The sequence below is a fragment of the Ursus maritimus genome, unplaced genomic scaffold (assembly GCF_017311325.1).
Source record: "Ursus maritimus isolate PB19 unplaced genomic scaffold, ASM1731132v1 scaffold_16, whole genome shotgun sequence".
Classification (NCBI taxonomy): Eukaryota; Metazoa; Chordata; class Mammalia; order Carnivora; family Ursidae; genus Ursus; species Ursus maritimus.
The window spans coordinates 62858438-62877238 of record NW_024424008.1 but is presented as its reverse complement, the minus strand read 5'-3'; the positions used below and the strand labels follow the sequence as shown (position 1 = coordinate 62877238).

The window sequence follows — 18801 nt, the reverse complement described above, 5'->3', positions numbered from 1 at the left end:
TTTAACCTTAAAAAGCAGAGAAAGGGTAAAGGCGTGTGGAACAAAGTTGCAGAGCTGACGGCAGGTTTCGGAGCTGGTAATTCCTGCTTCCTGTGCTGTGGCTCACCGGCTTCGAGTTCTGCTCTTCCTCTTTGGAGTGAGTGGAGAAGGGGCAGGGAGTAAGGGTCGGCTGGATGACGGTTTGAACCCCACCTGTCACTCCCTGCCTGCGAGTCTTGGACAAGCTGCAGGAAGTCCCTGTGCTGCGTTCCCTCACTTGGGAGATGGGAAGAAGAGGACTAGCATGGGGCTGTCCTGGAGATGGAATGCCGCAGTCCCTGTGACACGGCCGGTGATGGGTGCGCGGTCACAGATCAGCAGCAGACACAGTGCTCGGTATATACAGCGTACATGATAAGTAAATGTCACCTGATCCCGTAGTTCACATTTTACTCCATTTATGTTAACAGGTAGCCATTCTTCATTTAAAATAAATTTATTTTTATTTACTTTTTTAAAGATTTTATTTATTTTTTTGAAAGAGCAAAAGAGCACAGGCAGGGGGAGGGGCAGAGGGAGAAGCAGACTCCCCCACGAAGCAGGGAGCCTGATGTGGGGCTCGATCCCAGGACCCTGGGACCACAACCTGAGACAAAGGCAGACGCTTAACTGACTGAACCACCCAGGCACCCCTAAAATAATTTTTTATCGACAAATACGGGTCATTGGCCCTTACCCAAGTCATGTGTTAACTTCTGGCGTTTAGATTCTTAGAGATTCTCTGGTATAGATGGTAGAGTGTTATATAAAATATGGTTTTCTTGTCCTACTTGAGTTAAAATTTTTTTGATTCTTGTGAACGTTCTTGACTGCTACAAGATGGGAATTTTGTTAACCTAAAGTCATAACAAATGGAATGAGATACACTAAAGTATATCAAACAGGACTATAACTGTGACAAAGCCCAAAGTCAGAGCAGTCAATGGAGTAAGAGAGACGGTGTATTTTATTAGTTATTCTCAAGCTCCTGTTCCAAATACCTTTTTTTAAACCAAAGTTGTTTTCTTTTTGGAATGTATGTATATTAAGAAAAGAAGGCCACAGGAAAAGGGAAAATAGTAAAAAACAAAAGCATAATAATCAGAACCAGTATAACTAATTCTCAGGAAACTTGGTTTATTTCACATAGTTTGTGTCTTGACTGATTTGATAGTTAAGTTCCTGAAGAATGGTTAGTAATATGGAAAGAAGAACCGTGTTTCTAATGTAAAACCATGGAGCAGTCAGTCATGAAGGACTGCTGTGAGTGGACAGTGCGTGGTGGCCATGAAGACCAGAGGGCTGGGGAGTGGAAACCGTAATCCAGGGAGCGTGTCCGGCGGCTTGCGTATGACCGTAGCTGCCGGTACCGTGCCTTCTCCCGTGGTGTTCTGCCCTGTCACGCACCGCACGCGGCACTGTCTGATGGCCGTGGCTTCGGGATTCCGCTGCGTCCCGGCGCGTGGCTCCTGGCAGGGCCACCGGTGGCCCCTGTGGTGCTGTGACGGTGGGCGCCTTTCCCTCTGTCCACTGGGGATCGCTCTTAGTGTTAACCGACTCCAGTCATGACTCTTAACTTAAAAATATTTTCTAAGTAATAGTAAAACTTAGAATTACTTGGGCAAGGCAGCAGCATTTGGCAAATGGAACAATAGATGTTGGCTGATAAATTGTCTTTCTTAATGCTGAGTCTAAAATAAACCCCCAGGGAAAGGGTCGCCCAAGTCTCCAAATACATAAGAAAACTTTCAAGTCGGTTATCCTGAAGTTGAGGGTTGTGTTTACATATTCATGTATTGGCCTCTGCAATCTACAGCATTTTTAAAAGTATTCCTTTTCTTCATTGCTTTATTGAAGAAATCCCAGCAGTCATGGTGGAAGGTCGGTATGGAGCATTTCTCCGTCTTCTAGTAGCTCGAGGTCAGTATTTCTCGTAGGGCTCCATTTTCAGATGAGTACTTCCTTCCTGTCTTTGTTTGCTTTGTGTTAGCGGCTGTCTTGTACGGAAGGCGAGACGTGGACAGACTCAAGGTTGTGGAGCTCCCTGGACCTGATCTTAGGGCACAAATAACAGATGTTTTTAAAAATCTAGCAGTTTTTGAAGGAATTGTTCGGGAAAGTGAAGTTCATTTGAATTCTGGAAGTTAAGAAGATTTTTGTGCAAATATTGAACCTAATGTTCTGTTATTTTAACCAACAGACTAACTTCGAAGAGTCAGAGGATATTGTTGAAGAATATAAAGAAAAAAGTTGACGTGTGAGCGTCTTTGTTGCCAGCTCTCTCTGGACATAAGTTGTTATTACAAATAGAAGTGTCCATGTTCAACTCTCTTTTCAGTGATTATTTGTAGAATTTTGGAAACTTTGCTCAGCTTTGGAATAGAGAGGATGAGAAAAAGTTTCAGTTATTTACATTTAAGAAAAAAATAGATGCCTGTTTTATTTCTTCTCTGGATAGTGTTAGAACATTATTTTTGTCTTTCCCACTGATTTCTAAATACTTCTGGTTACTCTATTGCTACAGTAATTTTATGACTCATAAGAGGAATATTTGTGTGAAAGATTAAAATGCTAATTCTTTAAAAATGATATCCATTGACTACCATATATAGGCAGCATCAGTGAAATAAAACAAAATCCTGCAACAATAAATAGAGGAGGTAGCAGAGCTCATATTAGGTCAAATATTTTTTCAAAGGTAGTTTCTTTAAGCATTCTAAAGTCTGAACTTAAAGAAACTGCTCTTTCATAAATTTACTTACCGAAAGTCTGAACTATTAAGTTAAAATATAAAAGACTCCAGTTGCACTGAAGAAAGTTCAAAGGGTTGTATTCTAGAAAGTTCTCTGAGCTTCTACTTGGCCTTTTCCTCTAGGACGTTAGTTCTTTCAGCTGTCACAAAGATGAAAATTTTTAAAAACTTTTAAAAGTTTTTGTTTATTTATTTATTTGAGAGAGAGAGAAAGAGGGGGCGCGCCCATGCATGCACGTGGAGGGGCAGAGGCAGAGGGACAAGCAGACTCTGTGCTGAGCATGGAGCCCGACACCGGGCTTAGTCCCAGGACCCTGAGATCACAGCCTGAGCCGAAATCAAGAGTCAGGCGCTCAACTGACTGAGCCACCCAGGCGCCCCCAACATGAAAATGATTTTTAACAAAGTCATTTTCACCTTGAGACAATTGTTCCCTTTCTCACTTATTCCTTCCACAAATACCACATGCCCTACTTTGTACCAAGCACTCTCATGGCCACTGAGATTGCAGAGTCAAGTTAGGACAGGTTTCCCCGTATAACGACAACAGTGAATGTTACGGCAGGCGTAGCACTGAGTGCTGAGCGAGGAGAGGACAGTGTGAAGGCGGTTGGGAGGCTAGAGAAGGCAGCTTAGAAGCCAAGCGCTCATTCATTCCCTCAACAAACACTGAATGGCCACCGTGTGCCACGCACTCTGATAGCCCATGAGAGTACAGAGTATCCACAAACGGACAGTGTGTCGCATAGTTAAAAATGGCAAGAGAAAAATCAGTTACAGGTCAGAGAGCACTTGGCTGGGGGTAGAGGGAGGTGGTGCTGCGTTAGCGTCTCTAGTCCAGGTGTCCTGTAATTGAGCAGAGATGTGAGTGAGCCGAGAGCCATGCAGGTATCTGGGGGAAAGAGAAGAATGTTCCACGCATCACACAACAGCCAGTTCAGAGTTGCGGAGGGATGTTTGGGGAACAGATTCGGGGAGAGGTAGCCCAGAAGCCGTGGCGTAAAGGAGCTTACAGGGCGTGATGCGACCTGAGCATGTTTTCTTACAGGAGGGAGACGCGTCAGGTGCAGTCGTAATAACCAGTGTGGGGGGGCTGGAGGTGCTGGTACAGAATGCTGAATGCAGGACCCGAGCTTTAGTAGGTGAGCGTGAGGTGACGTGTGCCCAAGGAAAGGGAAGGCGAGGGAGCTTGAAACTCCCAGTTACGTAACTCGTGGTGGGACGGTGGACGTCCTCAGAAGGCCTTTGTGTGATCAGCCGAGAAGTCTGAGCTTCATCTTGAAGAGTTTGGGAGGCCACCAAAAATAGGACCTTTTTTTACGGCCCTTCTGTCATGGAAGGGCAAACCTGTGGGCTCACTGTTTTGTTATCTGATCATTTCAGCTCTGAGACCCAGATTTATTTACTGATCAACCTGTCTCTTTGCATTGTGTGTGAATTTTAGTAAGTTAAGTACATTATTGGAACAAAATTCCACAACTATTCCAGGAAAGAGTAGGGAACTACTTTTTAAAGTACCAGCTATAAGCTCTGCCCTCTGTCAAGTACTTTTTTTTTTTTTTAAAACCTCTCTACAACTAATGGACAAGAGTGCTCCTGTCCTCTTTGTGGATGAGGAAAGTGAGCACTGAGTAGGTGAGGGAACTTGCACAAGGTTAGAAAGATAGTAAGTATAGGGTCCAAGAATTGACCATAGGTCCCTCCTGCCATTCTCTCAGAACTCCACTGTCTTTCTAGAGTGTTAAGGGATAGCTGAAATCATACTTGCATTTGGAATGCATCAAGGGTGATTTTTTTTTTTTAACCAACAAATCCCCTGAATGGTAGTGTTGTGGTGTTGGTCAAGTTTGAGCTAATGGTAGGTCGCTCTGTGAAAGAGTTTGATAGAAACAAGCCAGCCTTACTAGTTTTCTGTATTATAGGTAGGTGGTTCTTGGTGTGTGGTAGTTAGAGGGTTCGCCTGGGGACTTGTTAAAATCAGACTGTGACTCAGCAGGTGGAGTGGGAGCTGAGATGGTGCGTCTGAGGGGCCCGCAGGTGGTGCTGCCACCAGACAGGAGACTCTAGAATGTGAGCTCAGAACCACACAAGTCCGAGAGGTCTGCTTCCTTACTGCTGTTTTAATGTTACCCTGTTTCCTACTGGAATAAAGTCTATACAAACTGACACGTGGAATCCATCATTTTATAGAACACTTATTTAATATAAAAATTCTGTAAAATGTTACCAACTCTTAACAAATCTGTGATTTATAAAAGCACAAACTGAGAATCTGGTAGATGTGACCTGATAAGACCGATCAGTCATTCTTTACACGGATAGGGTTTGCTCATCTCAGCTCCACGGACTGGTTGTGTGTGGCGGCAGTGGTCAGCTGTGGGGAGACCAGGACAAGAGAGGCCCGTGCTTCTTTCAGACATTGGGCCTCTCGGGAAGGGCAGGGGTCTAGGGAGAGATGAGAGCGCAGTGCGGCGTGTGCTGGGAAGGGGACGTGAACATCGTGGCTGGGGACCCGGAGTGCAGGTAAGTGGTGCCAGGGCTTTGGGCTTCCCAGCACGACCACTGGTTCAGCAGAAGACTCTCGTCGCTACCCGTGTGACCCAGGAGTACACCCTGACTTGAAGGAGAAACAGAAATGGACTGGTCACCACTCTTGCTTTTGTGAAGCAGATTTTAATCAGTATGTTCACAATCTTTTTAGCTTCTAGGCCTGCACACAAGAATGACAGCCTTGACCTCATGACCTGGGGCTGCGTGCTTTAAGTCAGTTTTCACCCTGACAGTAAAACTGTTGCAACAGAAACTGAGGAGAAATCCTATTTCTTCTACCAAAACTTGATTTTATAAACTGCGTTTTCCTCTACTCGTACATTTATAAATATTTGCCCCACATTTGTGTTATTGAAGCCACAAAAAACAGTGACAATAATACTTAATATTGATTGTACATGACAACTGTTTCATGTATGTCTACCTGAAGTTTTATTCAGGGCAGGATTTCAGTAGGGACTGTTAGGGACGTATGAGATCGAGCGTGTAAATTTCAGATGCTTGTCTGTGGACGCAGAACCGCTGACTAGTCCAGGGTGCGTGTACTTGATTGAGCGCCCTTGTGTTTGGAAGCTACATGTCTGCAGATGATAGTATCACTAACCCCAGTGGCAGTTTCCAGTCGCTGTTGCCATGTTTGTCCTGATCAACCTTGAAAATTGAGCACACCCATTTAGGAAAAAATTGAGACCTCTTTTTCTATATTCTGGGGCAGAATTATAAATTCTTCCCATGCTACTACCTGGTCTATAGTTAAACTCAGTGTAAAAGAGCAAATTCAAGACAGTCTGCAGTAAAAAACAAAAACAAGTGCGATTTCAGTACATCGGTGAGGAAAAGCCTTATTCATGGGATAGAATTGAGGAAATTTCCCAAAGCTATAGTGTGAGAATAGAGTAGGATTTCAGTGGATAAAAACAGTGGAGGCTAGGGGCTCCTGGGTGGCTTAGTTGGTTAAGTGTCTGCCTTTGGCTCAGGTAATGACGCAGGGGTCCTGGGATCAGACCCCGTGTTGAGCCCCATGTCGGGTTCTGTGATCAGCGAGGAGCCTGCCTCTCCCTCTGCCTGCTGCTCCCCCTGCTTATGCTCTCTCTGTCAAATAAATAAATTAAATATTTTGAAAAAATAAATCAAAAATAATAAAAATAAATATAAAAAAACAGTGGAGGCGAGGAGGACACAGGCTGCAAGTGGGAGCAATGGGGCTGTATGTGGGGGTGAAAATGCGTGACACTGCGTGGGACTGGACAGACGGACTGAGTGAGGCGTGCAACTGGGAGGATCGACACTGAGTGGATTGCTGCATCAACAGCATGATGGAATCCTCTTACCACAGAGCAGGGACCTGATGCCGTGGGAGAGGCAGTGATCAGCGGGCAAAGTCCTCCTGGGGAAGTGGTATCCCCCTGGAGGGGATGCGGAGGCCTGCAGAGAGAGTGGGGGACACTGTGTGCTGAGGGCTGGGAGTGAGGGTGGCTGCGAGCTCAGGACCGAGGCAGCAGCCTGTACTGCCTGCCTGTCTAGGGCCGTCAGTAACCCCGGAATGATTCGAGGACTTCCGCTGTGGGCCTCAGGGAGGCCTGAGTCAGAGAGCCCCGGCCTCGGAGGAAGCGAGGCCAGATGACGTTGCCGCGTTGAATGTGGTCGGCGATGAAGACCGGTTTGGAGGCCGCTGCTAAAACCGAGTCCTGAAGTGTGAAAGTCTGCCTTAGTTCTGTTTGAGGAGCAGATGCAATTGTCGTTGAAAGGGAAATCCACTCAGAATATGGGGACGTATTTTGTGAAGTGTCTGTGTCTAGTTGGTGGAGGAGAACGACCTGAGTTGACCTTGTTGAGAGGCATTCAAGTGTGGGAGTCCCTCTGTGTGGACACGGCTGCAGCTGTGGGGTTTCTTGAAAGTTGTCAGTGAAGGTTGGTTGTGCTTGTAGCGCAGCCCTCAAGACCACGGGTTCGGGAGAGCTGGAGTCCCCAGTCCGCTGCCTGCTAGCTTGGGCAGCTTTTCTGTGCCTGAGAGTAACAGTAGCCACTCCGTGGGTCTGTGAAGTGAGTTAGGAGACGCTCACGGAGAACTTAGAATACCTTGCGTATAGGAAGAGCGCTCTGCGGTTCATCGTAGACGCAAGAGACCGCGGTTCCAAAACTCAGATTGGTCCGTGTTAGAACCTTTCAGAGGTCGCGGCATCTTTTCCAGCTGCTGCTCCCGCGTTGGAAGGAGATGACTTCCTGATAGTTCTGTGTTTGCACCACTCATCGGTGTGTGTTTAGTGAACTTGCAGTGTCCTGGGTGATGACATTATTCCTGAATCGTGGGGCTGGTGAGAGGGAGGGTTAGGGCTAGGGTTAGGGTTGTGGGGTAGTTTATCAAGATGTTCTTGTTTGGTGAGACGTTGCAAATGTGAGCCATCACTAATGCAGAAGGTCCCGAGGCAAGAGCAGGACGTTGGTGTGGAGTCACCTTCTGTGTTATGACATGGGGTACTTTATTTGTTTTTAAAGTATTGCAGGAAGTTGCACTCCTGTGGTACATGAGTTATCATTCCACCGGCAGTAGTAAATGCTACCGAAACATTTTATTTTCCCCAAGGGTACGTAACTTTCGTTTATGAATTACTTTAATGGTAGCCTACCACTCTTCTTCCGCTTATCCCAATTTAAATTTCTCCTCTTCAGGGCACCTGCCTGGCTCAGTTGGTAGAGCCCCCCGTTGGGTGGTAGAAGTTACTTTAAAGAAAATTTCTCACCCTCTTTATATGTCATTAAAATGCTGACCTCTGAAGGAGGCTTCCCGCTGAGCAGGGAGCCGGATGTGGGGCTCAAGCCCAGGACCCTGGGATCATGACCTGAGCCGAAGGCAGATGCTTAATGGCTGAGCCACCCAGGCGCCTTAATCTCCTTTTCCTTCCCAGAACACTTTGGTGTGGTGGTGAGCCTTGAAAAACTCCCACATCTCTGCCTTGTCTGAGTGCCTGTGTTCAGTGTGTGTGAACATGACTTAGCACAAAAATGTTTATGGACCGCTCTGACTTGCTTAGAGGTTGCCCCTGAGCTTAGAGAATTGTTCTTACCCTTGAGGATTGGGAATCCCCTTTATGTGTTAGCTGTTCGGCACTGCACTGGTTGTGAAATGATGAAAGTTTCTGGCCGCCATGCACCGCTGCCCCTCTGCCCCCGCACACGGTCCCTTTGCTGTGTCCCTGCCTGGGACGCTCCTGCCAGATCACCACAGGCTTCAGCTTGCGCTGTGTTGGACTCTCAGCCCGGAGGTTGCTTCCTCTGTGCAGCCCCTCCTGGTCCACACCTTGTAAAAGACATTTCCAGGCTTGTTGGCCTTCATGTTGCTCTATTTCTTTTGCTCCCTGCACTCACCAGCCAGCCCTGTACTTGACATATCTGTGTGTTTTCCTGGTTAAAACAGGAGTGCCATCAAACAGGGACTGTTTTGCTTGTTGCTTACTATGCATCTCAGAACCTAGAATCATGGCCGACTGTAGTAGGACCTCGGTACAGATTTACCGAAGAAAAGAGTTTGCGGTATCCCTGTGCCTTCCCTTTAAGGCGTGCCAGATGATGGAGAGGCTGAGCTTACATGAAAAGGAAAATTCAGAACATTTTATTTCACTAGCTAAATAAAGGGTTTTAACTGAATTTCTTGTCCATTAGTTTCAGCCAATGTTTACTCCCCTCTTTCTGGGTCATGGGCACTCTGCTAGACAGTAAAATAGAAAAATGCACAGTGTACACAAAAATAAATACTCTGTGTCCAGGCATTTCACAGCCTAGCCTAGAAGGAAACACACGTAACCAAATTGTACTGTATGACAAGAGTTCTTCATTTGAATTGAGAAAGTCAAGAGTTTCTAGTGACATCTTTCCTCCAGGGCCCTACTCTTCACTTTCATGTTGTCATTAGCGGACAAAAAAATTGTGGTGTACTTCTCCTTCATAGTTGCTTGAGCCATCCAGGGTTGTTGTGTGTGTGTGTGTGTGTGTGTGTTTGTTTACAGGAGAAAAAGCATCACTCTTACTACGACTTGCTTCGTCCTGATGGATGCAAGCCGTTCACAGCATCTCTAGCAGACCTCCTTGCGTGCCGTTCTCAGACACACAGCGCTTGAGAGTGCGGTCTGTGAACTGCCCATGGTACATAATAGTGAATACTTGTACTTGTGTATAAGCTGGACGTAGGCAAGAGGGAGTTCTGTGCCAGCTCACAAATTCTGAGTAGTTATTTAAGTCGGTGGTTCTCCCAGTGTGTCCCCAGGCCAGCAGCATCAGCGTCGTGTGGGCACTCCCAGGCCAGCCCCTCACTTTCTCATCAGAAATTCTAAGGGTGGGGCTCAGCAACATGTGTTTTAACAAACCCTCCAGGTGATTTGGTCACAAATTTTAAATCATCTTATGTAAATAACATTTTGCTACTTGTATTTTACTTCATTTTATATTATCCATATTGAAGAAATTATATTTATAACACATTCAGTCAGAATATAAATTGAACTCAAAGGCATTCTAAATTTATTTTGATTTATCCCTGTGGTCTTCTCTTAACGTGGGAAGCCCAGATTTCCCCTTGGACTTAGGACCTTACTCCGTTCTAAGGCTAGCCCGAACACATTTGAGTCAAACTTTTAGTAGCCCGTGTGACCTCATGACTCAGGAAATCTATCCCTCTTGTTTTCTGTGCTTTTCATGATTATTCAACAGTTGACGTATTAACTTAGCATAATGACTTAGAATCCTGCATTAAGTATCAAGTCACTGAATTTCTTCTAAGGTCCGTTTAACTAAAAATTCTTGTTTTGTGTGTATAAAGCCCGGATCTGGTTTGTTTAGGTTTAGTTTTTCAGTTTGTTTTTCAAATAGGCTTCACACCAGCGTGGGGCCCCGCACAGGGCTTGAACCCACAACCTGAGCTGAGACCAGGAGTCAGGCGCTCAACCGGCTGAGCCACCCATACGCCCCTGGGTCTGTATTGTTTTAATTCACATTTAACGTTGAAGATTTGCTTCCAATTTCAGTTTTCTTTTTCTACTGCTAAGGATTCGATTGTGGTCCGATGATATTTAAAGGTCATCTTTCCTCATCTGCTCCTTTGCCTTTGGTCAGTAGCTTTCTTTTTATGTAAAGGAAACATCCTATTTTGAACCTCTCTTTCCATATAACATTATAGTTACCCAGCGTTTTAAATGAAAAATACACACGAATATAGAAAGCATTGTTTTCTTTTCTGTTTGGCATATTAATTTGAGTGCTTATAAAATTGTATGATAATTCTGTCTCATCAGTACCTCATTTAATTCTTTATGTATAGAAATATGTGTGAAAACCAGCACCTTTCACTCCGTAGTTAGCAGTCGGCCTGTTCTCTTTGTGCCTTCATGTTTGGAATTAGTGCCTTCACAGCTCTGGTTTTGATGGTTACGGTGTATAAGAAAGGTATTAGTGAAAAGTTTCCTGAATTTCATTTTTGAAGTCTACTGCTTTTAGTGAAATACTAAATACTTAATGATTTATATATAACAAATACTTGATATTATAGGATTACATATGATAAATACTTAACGACTTAAACTTGTGTATAAAGGGATAAAGTCACTATTTTCACTTTGCAAATTTAATGTATGGAAACACTTCCCTGAGTTTTGGGGAATATGTTGATATGTTTGGGAAGCAGCGTATTGCAGGCTTAACAGCAGAAGCTGTCACGTCAGAGACCCAGGTTCACATCTTTACCTTGAGCAGGTTTCCTGTCTCCCCGGATGGATGACGTCTCTGGACGTCCCTGTGTTTCATCATCCATATGACAGAGATGAGAATGGTGCCTGGCACACAAGGCCATCATGTGGGTTGAATGTGGGCCGTGTCATCGGCGTGCGGTGGCTGTGATGGAGCCGTGGTGGCGGGGGTGGCCCCGCCATAGCTGCTCCCAGGGACTGTGTGCTGTACTGTTCCTTAGAGCAGACACACGAGTTAGGGACCCCTCTGATATCTGACACTGGGAGCAGGGATCCATGAACTCTCATGTGTTTACTCTGGGGGGCTTCTCAGAGACTGTTTTGTACAGACTGACGGTTTATGGCAATGCTGCACTGATAGGCCTGTCAACGCCATTTTTCCAATAGTGTTCGCTCACATTGTCTCTCTGTGTCACATTGTGGCAATTCTTTTTTTTTTTTTTTTTTAAGATTTATTTATTTGACAGAGAGAGACAGCCAGCGAGAGAGGGAACACAAGCAGGGAGAGTGGGAGAGGGAGAAGCAGGCTCCTAGCGGAGGAGCCTGATGTGGGGCTCGATCCCATAACACCGGGATCACGCCCTGAGCCGAAGGCAGACGCTTAACCGCTGTGCCACCCAGGCGCCCCACATTGTGGCAATTCTTGTCATAGTCCTGACTTTTTCATCACTGTTCTTGTTATGGTGATCTGTGATCCGTGATCTTTGATGTTTCGGGATGCCATGAGCCGTGTACGTGTAAGGCGGTGAGCTTAATAAATGCTGTGTGTGTGGCGACTGTCCCGCTGAGGGCCAGTCCCCATCGCCCACCTCCCCTCCCGCCTTCCTCCTGAGACACAGCAATATTGACGGCAGGCCAGTGAGTGGTCAAGCGAAAGGAAGAGTCGCAAGTCTGTCCCTTGAAGCCAAAGGCTAGAAAATGATGAAGCCACTAGAGTGAGGAAGGCGTGTCGAAGCCAAGACAGGCTGATGCTGGGGCTCTTGTGCCAAACAGTCAAGTTGTGAATGTGAAAGAAAGTTCTTGAAGGAAATGAAAGGTGCTACTCCCGTGAGCACACAAATGAAAAAGCAAAACATCCTTATTGCTGAGGGGGAGAAAGTTTCAGTCATCTGGATAGAAGATCAAACCAGTCACCACATTCCTGTAAACCAAAACCTGTCCAGAGCAAGGCCCTGGCCTCTTCAGTTCTCTGGAGGCTGAGGGGGGTGTGGAGAGCTGCAGAAGAAGAGCCGGGAGCTGGGGGAAGTTGGTTTGTGAGGGCTAAGGAACATGGATGTGTGGATCCAGAAGACCCAGCTGAGATCACCGCACATTTTCAACATAGACAACACAGCCTTCTATGGGAAGAGGACGCCGTCTAGGACTTCCATTGCTGGAGAGGAGAAGTCAGTGCCTGGCTGACGGGCTGACTCTCTGCGTAGGGGCTAATGCAGCTGGAGACTTTCAGTTGCAGCCCCTGCCATTGGCCACTCCGAAAGTTCCTGGGGCCTTTACACATTGTGCTCCGTCGACTCTGCCCGTGCTCTAGAAATGGAAGAGCAAAGCCTGGGTGAGCGCACAACTGCTGACACCTTGGTTTACTGAGTGTTTCCAGTGCACTGTTGAGACCTACTGCTCAGAATAAAAGGATTTCTTTCAAAGTATTACTGCTCATGGACAGTGCACCCGGGCACCCCAGAGCTCTGATGCAGACGGACAGTGGGATGAATCTTGTTCTCATGCCGGCAGCCCATGGAGCCAGGAATTGTTTCGACTTTCAGGTCTTACTGTGTAAGAAATACATTTCACTAGGCTATGGCTGCCATAGATGGTGATTCTCTGATGGATCCGGGCAAAGTAAACTGAAAACCTTCTGGAAAGGATTGCCCACTCTAGATGCCAATAAGAATATTGTGATTCATGGGAGGAGGTCAAAATACCAACACGAAAAAGGGTTTCACAGCAGTGGATTCCCACCCTCAGGGACGACTATGAGGGGTTCGGGACCTCAGTGGGGGAAGTTGCTGCAGACAGGTGGAAACAGCAAGAGAGCCGGGTCAGAGGTGGAGCCTGAAGACGGGGCTGATCTGCTGTGATCTCATGATCGAACCTGAACCGATGAGGACGTGCCTCTCACGGATGAGCACAGACAGTGGTTTCTTGGGATGGAATCTACTGGTGAAGGTGCTGTGAAGGTTGAGATGACAACAAAGGACTTGGAATATTACGTCAGCTTGTTGATAAAGCAGCAGAGGGTTTGAGAGGACGGACTCCAGTTTTGAAAGAAGTTCTGTGGGTAAAATGCTGTCAAACAGCCTCTTGTGCTACAGAGAAATCGTTGCTGACGGGGAGAGTGGATCAGGGCAGCAAACTGCATGTTGTCTGGCCTTGAGACCTTGCCACGGCCACCCCAGCCTCCAGCAGCCACCACCCTGACCGTCGGCAGCCCTCGGCACCCAGGCAGGACCCTCATCCAGCAAAGGGATGAGGACTCACTGCAAGCTCAGATAATGGTATTTTTTTAGCAATAAACCTTTCAAATTATTATTTTTTTAAACCTAATGCTAATTCACACTTAATAGGGTGGTGTAAACCTAACTTTTAAATGCACTGGGAAACCAAAACCTTCATTTGACTCTCTTTATTCTCATGATCTGGAACGGAACCCACAACATCTCAGAGCTTTGCCTGTGCAGTAAGATGTATGAAGCCGTTAAAAGGATAAAGAGCTATGTGTTGTGTCAAGAAGAGATGCCCATAATCTATTAAGTGAATAAAGCAAGAATGGGGCAGGTGGAGCATGACATCAGTGAGTACACAGCTGCTACGGAGACATAGGCACAGGAGAGGAACCCAGAACTTAGCACAAAACTGAAATTGTTGAGCCTTTGCCCTTGGGAGTAGGTCACAAAAAACTTATACTTTTTCCATTCTGCATTTCTGTAATTTTTAACATTTTAAAAAAAAGAACTGTGAAAATGCATGCATTTATGGACAAAAAGCTTAAGGAACAAAGGCACTGGGTTTAATAACATGTCATTTATTATTCTGTTTATAAATATGTGAATTGAAAATAATATATGTACTACTTGATTTTAAGCTCATTTATAGAAAGTTCAAACTGCATCAAGGCAGGACCTTCATTGTTTCTTCAGGTATTTATTGAGCAGCTCGTCAGACACTGCTCGCCTGTGCGTGCAAACACGAGTGAGCGTCTCGCCAGCAGGAAGACACACGTGTGCACGGGTCAAACAGAAGACTCAGAGAAGGCTGCTTCGAAGAGCCGACCTCTGAGCTGTCCTGCAGGGTGAATACGAGTTTTTAAGGGGCGGGGTCAAAGGACGTCTGTGGAAGAGCAGCAGCCACAAAGAGATGGCCTGGTTTTGTGAGAAGTTGAGGGGACGGCATCGGGTGTGTGAAGAACACCTGTTAAGAAGTGAGTCCAGTCTTCATTTTCCTTTTGATGCTTGAGAGGAAAGGAACTGCTTTTACAAGTAATAAGTTACATGGAAGAGTTGATGAGACAGTATTTGAAGAAGAAAACCCCGGTTGCTGTTTGGTAGAGGACGCTGGGATGAGGAGAGGTGATGAGAAGTCAGGCACCAAGGAAGGGAGCTCTGTGGTGGCTGAGAAAAGGGAGCTGTGACTCGTGACGGCTGAGCTCTTAGAGATGCCCCGGAGCAGAGGGGTCACAGAGAAAGAACGTGACTGTCATCTGTAGGACAGGCTGGTTGCATTGCGTGCAGGGCGCTGCTCTGGGTTCTGACGCAGTCGGCCAAGGTGGACAGCAGTGCCAGTGAAAACGGCAGGTTTGGAGGCTGTAATGGGATGTGCTGGTATTGTCGATGGAGGTGTTCAGAGCCATCCTACACCTGCTGTTGACTGTTGGTCATCAGGGGGTCTCAGGCACTTAGAATGTCACTTTTGCATTGAGCCGGCTTCCCAATTAAAGGTCGTTCGCAAGCACTCGTCTTCAGTTACGGAGGTCCTGTTTTCCTGGTAGTGAAACAGCCCAAGTGACAGTGAATGCTACCGAGAAAAGGGGTTCCATCTGTAGGTGTTAAACGAGTTTGCTTCCCACTCACCTGTTAGTGAATATGGGGCCCCTGTGGCAAATTCCAGCTCTGGCTGTGGTTAGCTTTCACTGTGGACAGAAGTGCACAAGAAGGACGGCAGGAGGGGCTTCCCCAGGGCCTCTCGGAGTACAGAGCTCTCCAATGTCACCATTTTATCCCCATCACAGCAGACCTCTGACAGTGGGGTAGTAGTGAATTGGTCAGTTTCCAAACAAAGGAAACTGGTCTGGAATGAGGGTGGCTTTGGGTCCCGTGGGCCTTTGTGAGTGTTTTCTTTAAGCAGAGTTACTCAGCATCCCTCACAAGTTAGGCTTGCGTTGCCAGTTTACGAATGAGGAACGCAGTCCGGTTTTGCACAGGCAGCCCCCTCAGTGCCTGGTCTTGGAGGGGAGGTGGCTGAGAAGGAACAGCAGCTCGGGGACCTGGCTGCTGGGTCTCAGGTGCGATGTCAGACCATATGGAGCCCATGTGTCAGTGTCCTCGTTGGAATGGAGGGACGGCCACTGTGTGGGCCGTGAGGTGGTTGTGAGGATTACATGACCTGTCGGACATAGTCTGCTCTGGGCAGTGTCCGGCATCCAGGAGGTCCTCGGTCCTTCCGTCCGTCCTATCTCGTAGGTGTCGTTCCCATGCTCTGTAGCCTTGAAGTTGTCTCTCTCCTCGTTCTTCCTGAGAAGTGGGCCTTGCACAGCTGCAGTGCTCACCCCGCCCTCTGCCCAGCCCGTGACGGACTTAGCGCTGAGCCCCCACCCCCACTTCCTAGCGGCTTCTGGGCTACCTAAAAATAAGCTTTTTCTGGAATGGAGTTTTCTCTGTGGTCGTTTTCTTGGTGAGAGCCAGGCACATAAATCATGGAAATAAACGGAGCTTGGCAGACTTAGCCAAAGTGTGCTTTACATGAACAGAATGTGCACAACACTTCACGTGTTCTGAAGACACTTGGTGTCCTCGTCGTTGAAGAGCCTTGATGTCTGTCGGAAAGCACGGTCCCTAAGCTCACTGGATGGGGCGTCCCTGAGCCCTGGCACTGAGTGCGCCATGTTAACAGTGGTGATAATTATTTGGGTCATGACTTCCGAAAGGACTTTTCACGACTCTTTTTTTTTTTTTCCTATCCATGTCTCTGGGGATATGGATTTTATTAATTAGTAGTTTCTTTTATGAAGTAGAGAAGAATCAGGTATATAGGTTTACTTTTCTTCTCTGAACACATGTTTAATTCTGTTTTAATACATTGTTTTGTCAAGACCTGTTTTCTTTATAAATTAGCACCCTTCCCACTTTTTTTAGCTGCACCAAATAAAAACCGACTGTGATTGTTTTTTCTGTATTTATAGGTCCTCTTCCTGATGGATGGGAACAAGGCATGACTCAGGATGGAGAGATATACTATATAAACCATAAGAACAAGACCACCTCTTGGCTAGACCCAAGGCTTGACCCTCGTTTTGGTAAAGGTTCATCTCAAAACCTTTTTAGATACTTTTGATAACTGTGTGCGTGTGTGTGTGTGTGAGAGAGAGAGAGACTTTGGGAAGATTCACTGAAACAGAATCGCATTGCTTTATAGTATTAAAAAAATGACTGCCCACCCAGCTTTTCCAGGATGCTTTTTATACCTCATTTTATACCTTTCCGTCTACACTTGAGAGAGAAATTCAGACGTAAATCAGCTTTGTAGTTTGGACTCCTTGGGGTAGGATTGGGGAATGTTGTAGAGGCTTACTAACGGGAGTTGAGGCTCGCGGTTCCTTTCACATTTGGGGGACATCGTGATTTTGCTTAAAATGGTCCTTCTGGCCACAGTCATCCTCAGGGCGCCAGGCTGCCGTGAAACCTGGGGTGCCAGCTCTTGTCTGTGACCCCGCATCTGCTTCTGCTCGACCTCAGAGAGCAGCGAGCACTGTCCTGTGCTGGGCGGTGTCGTGCTTGCTGTCCTCAGTTGGGAGGGGCTGGAGGGGGGGCCGTCGCCCTTGAGATAGACCAGGGAACGCATTTCTCCCTTCTCTTCTCACTCTGGCTTGCCTTTTTTTTTTTTTTTTTTTTTTTTTAAGGAAAGGTCCTTCGTTTTTTTTATTTAGGAAACAAAAAGCAAAGCTATTTTCCCCTCCAAATTGCATGACTAAGTCACCATTTGCACAAAAGAATGTTCTCCCCACAAATGCACACATTTTGGTAAAATCGTGTGCAAGCTCTGTAGTGCTTTTTATACATATTTTTTCACTCTTCTCAGTTTCTTCAGTTGGGTTTCTGAGATATTCTTCCAAAGCCATGGAAAAATGAATCTGAAAAGGAGCACAGCGTTGTGGTTTTGAAGTCTTCATCTTGGACTGGATGCAGCTAAATGAAAACAGTGTGCACATCACTGAGTAGGTCAGACAGAGGGGACGGGGAACCTTTGAAGCTTCACAGGGGTTGACCTCACAACAACTGTGAGGCCCTTACGGGAAAGAGGAATTAACTCTGTGAATGCCTTCCAAACACAGCCCTGGGGGACAAAAGAGAAAGGAGAACTCTGACCAGCCGTGATTGGGTAAAAGAACTGTGAACAGTTCTGCTATGTGTATATGTTACCTTTATGAAACCCCAACGTGTGGGTTTGCCCCTGGACAGCTGTGGACAGACGGAACCCCCTGTTCAAGTGAAGTCACAGGCGGGGTCAGGGCAGAGACCATCATTTTGACAGATGTCCGGTTTGGCTTAAATGCTAGCCTTTTGAGCTTTCAGATCTGTTTGGGTGTTAAAAAAGTAATGTGGCATGTTAATAATTTGCAACTTTGGATTTTACTTAATACTTGAATAAGCCCTTGGGGTTGAAATAGGAAACCAGGTGAGGTAGAGAACTTAATAAATGCTGCCATTTGTATGGACTGGAGCGACAGCCACCATGTTTCCTTAAATCATCTTTAGTGAAGTGGATCAGCTTGTCTGCATTTTGGAAATTTTTAAAAAATCATCTATGGTTTTTTTCCCCAACATAAGGTTATGAAAGATGATGATTAACTCTTAGCTAACTGCAGAAATCAGGAATTGGAACAAAGTTGTTTTGTTTTTTTGTGTAAGTACTTTCAGTTAAAATAGTGAAATAAAACAACTTGGCTGGGATCCTCAGTAGATGCATTAATTACACACACGGCTTAGTCTTTTGTTTCAAATGAGAAAAAGTACTGAAAGAAAAGAAATTCCCCCGCCCTCCCTTTAGCACGTGTGTACACGCAAACATACAATTAGGCGTGCCAAAAAAAAGTTTCATAAAATTCTCTTACCGCCTTTAGTTTCCCGTTTTGGGCCCACTGTGTATGTGTGTTCCAGACAGCCTTGATAACATGCCAGGGCTTTTTATTTTGTGGCCCGACTTTTAATCTGTTCCAGACCTTTTCAGTCCGAGAGCTCGAGTATGACTGGGTGGGGGCAGGAAAGGAGAGAGCGTGGGCTTCTCTGATCGGGAGTGACAGCAAAGAGAGACAAGCTGCTAGCTGCTGAATTTGAAGGAGCTTTCCTTGAAATCTCATGTTCTGTGGTGGACTGTGTTTTATCTCTGCCAAAAAACTATAAACTGGCCTCTCTCTGACCCTCTGAGCTGTGCAGACACAAACAAACGGTAGGTTATTTTCATGGTGGCGAGCTTTGCTCTCCTGTATTTCCCAAATCTGTATTAAAGTATTTACCCATGTTTAGCTTAGGTCACGTT

The 18801-nt window shown here is 46.1% G+C and overlaps 1 protein-coding gene across 5 annotated transcripts in view; it reads left to right on the top strand.

The window, feature by feature from the left end:
• Window positions 1-18801, top strand: part of YAP1 (Yes1 associated transcriptional regulator) — a 116235-nt gene that overhangs the window by 62690 nt on the left and 34744 nt on the right. For 2 of the 5 annotated variants that reach the window (XM_040631292.1, XM_040631291.1), the window contains exon 4: window positions 16448-16561. The exons of 2 other annotated variants lie outside the window; for them this stretch is intronic. In XM_040631292.1, coding sequence (XP_040487226.1) covers window positions 16448-16561 — 114 coding nt within the window. Of the gene's footprint in view, window positions 1-16447; window positions 16568-18801 lie in introns of all 5 variants that reach the window. One more of the 5 variants, XM_040631295.1, reaches the window with a different exon arrangement.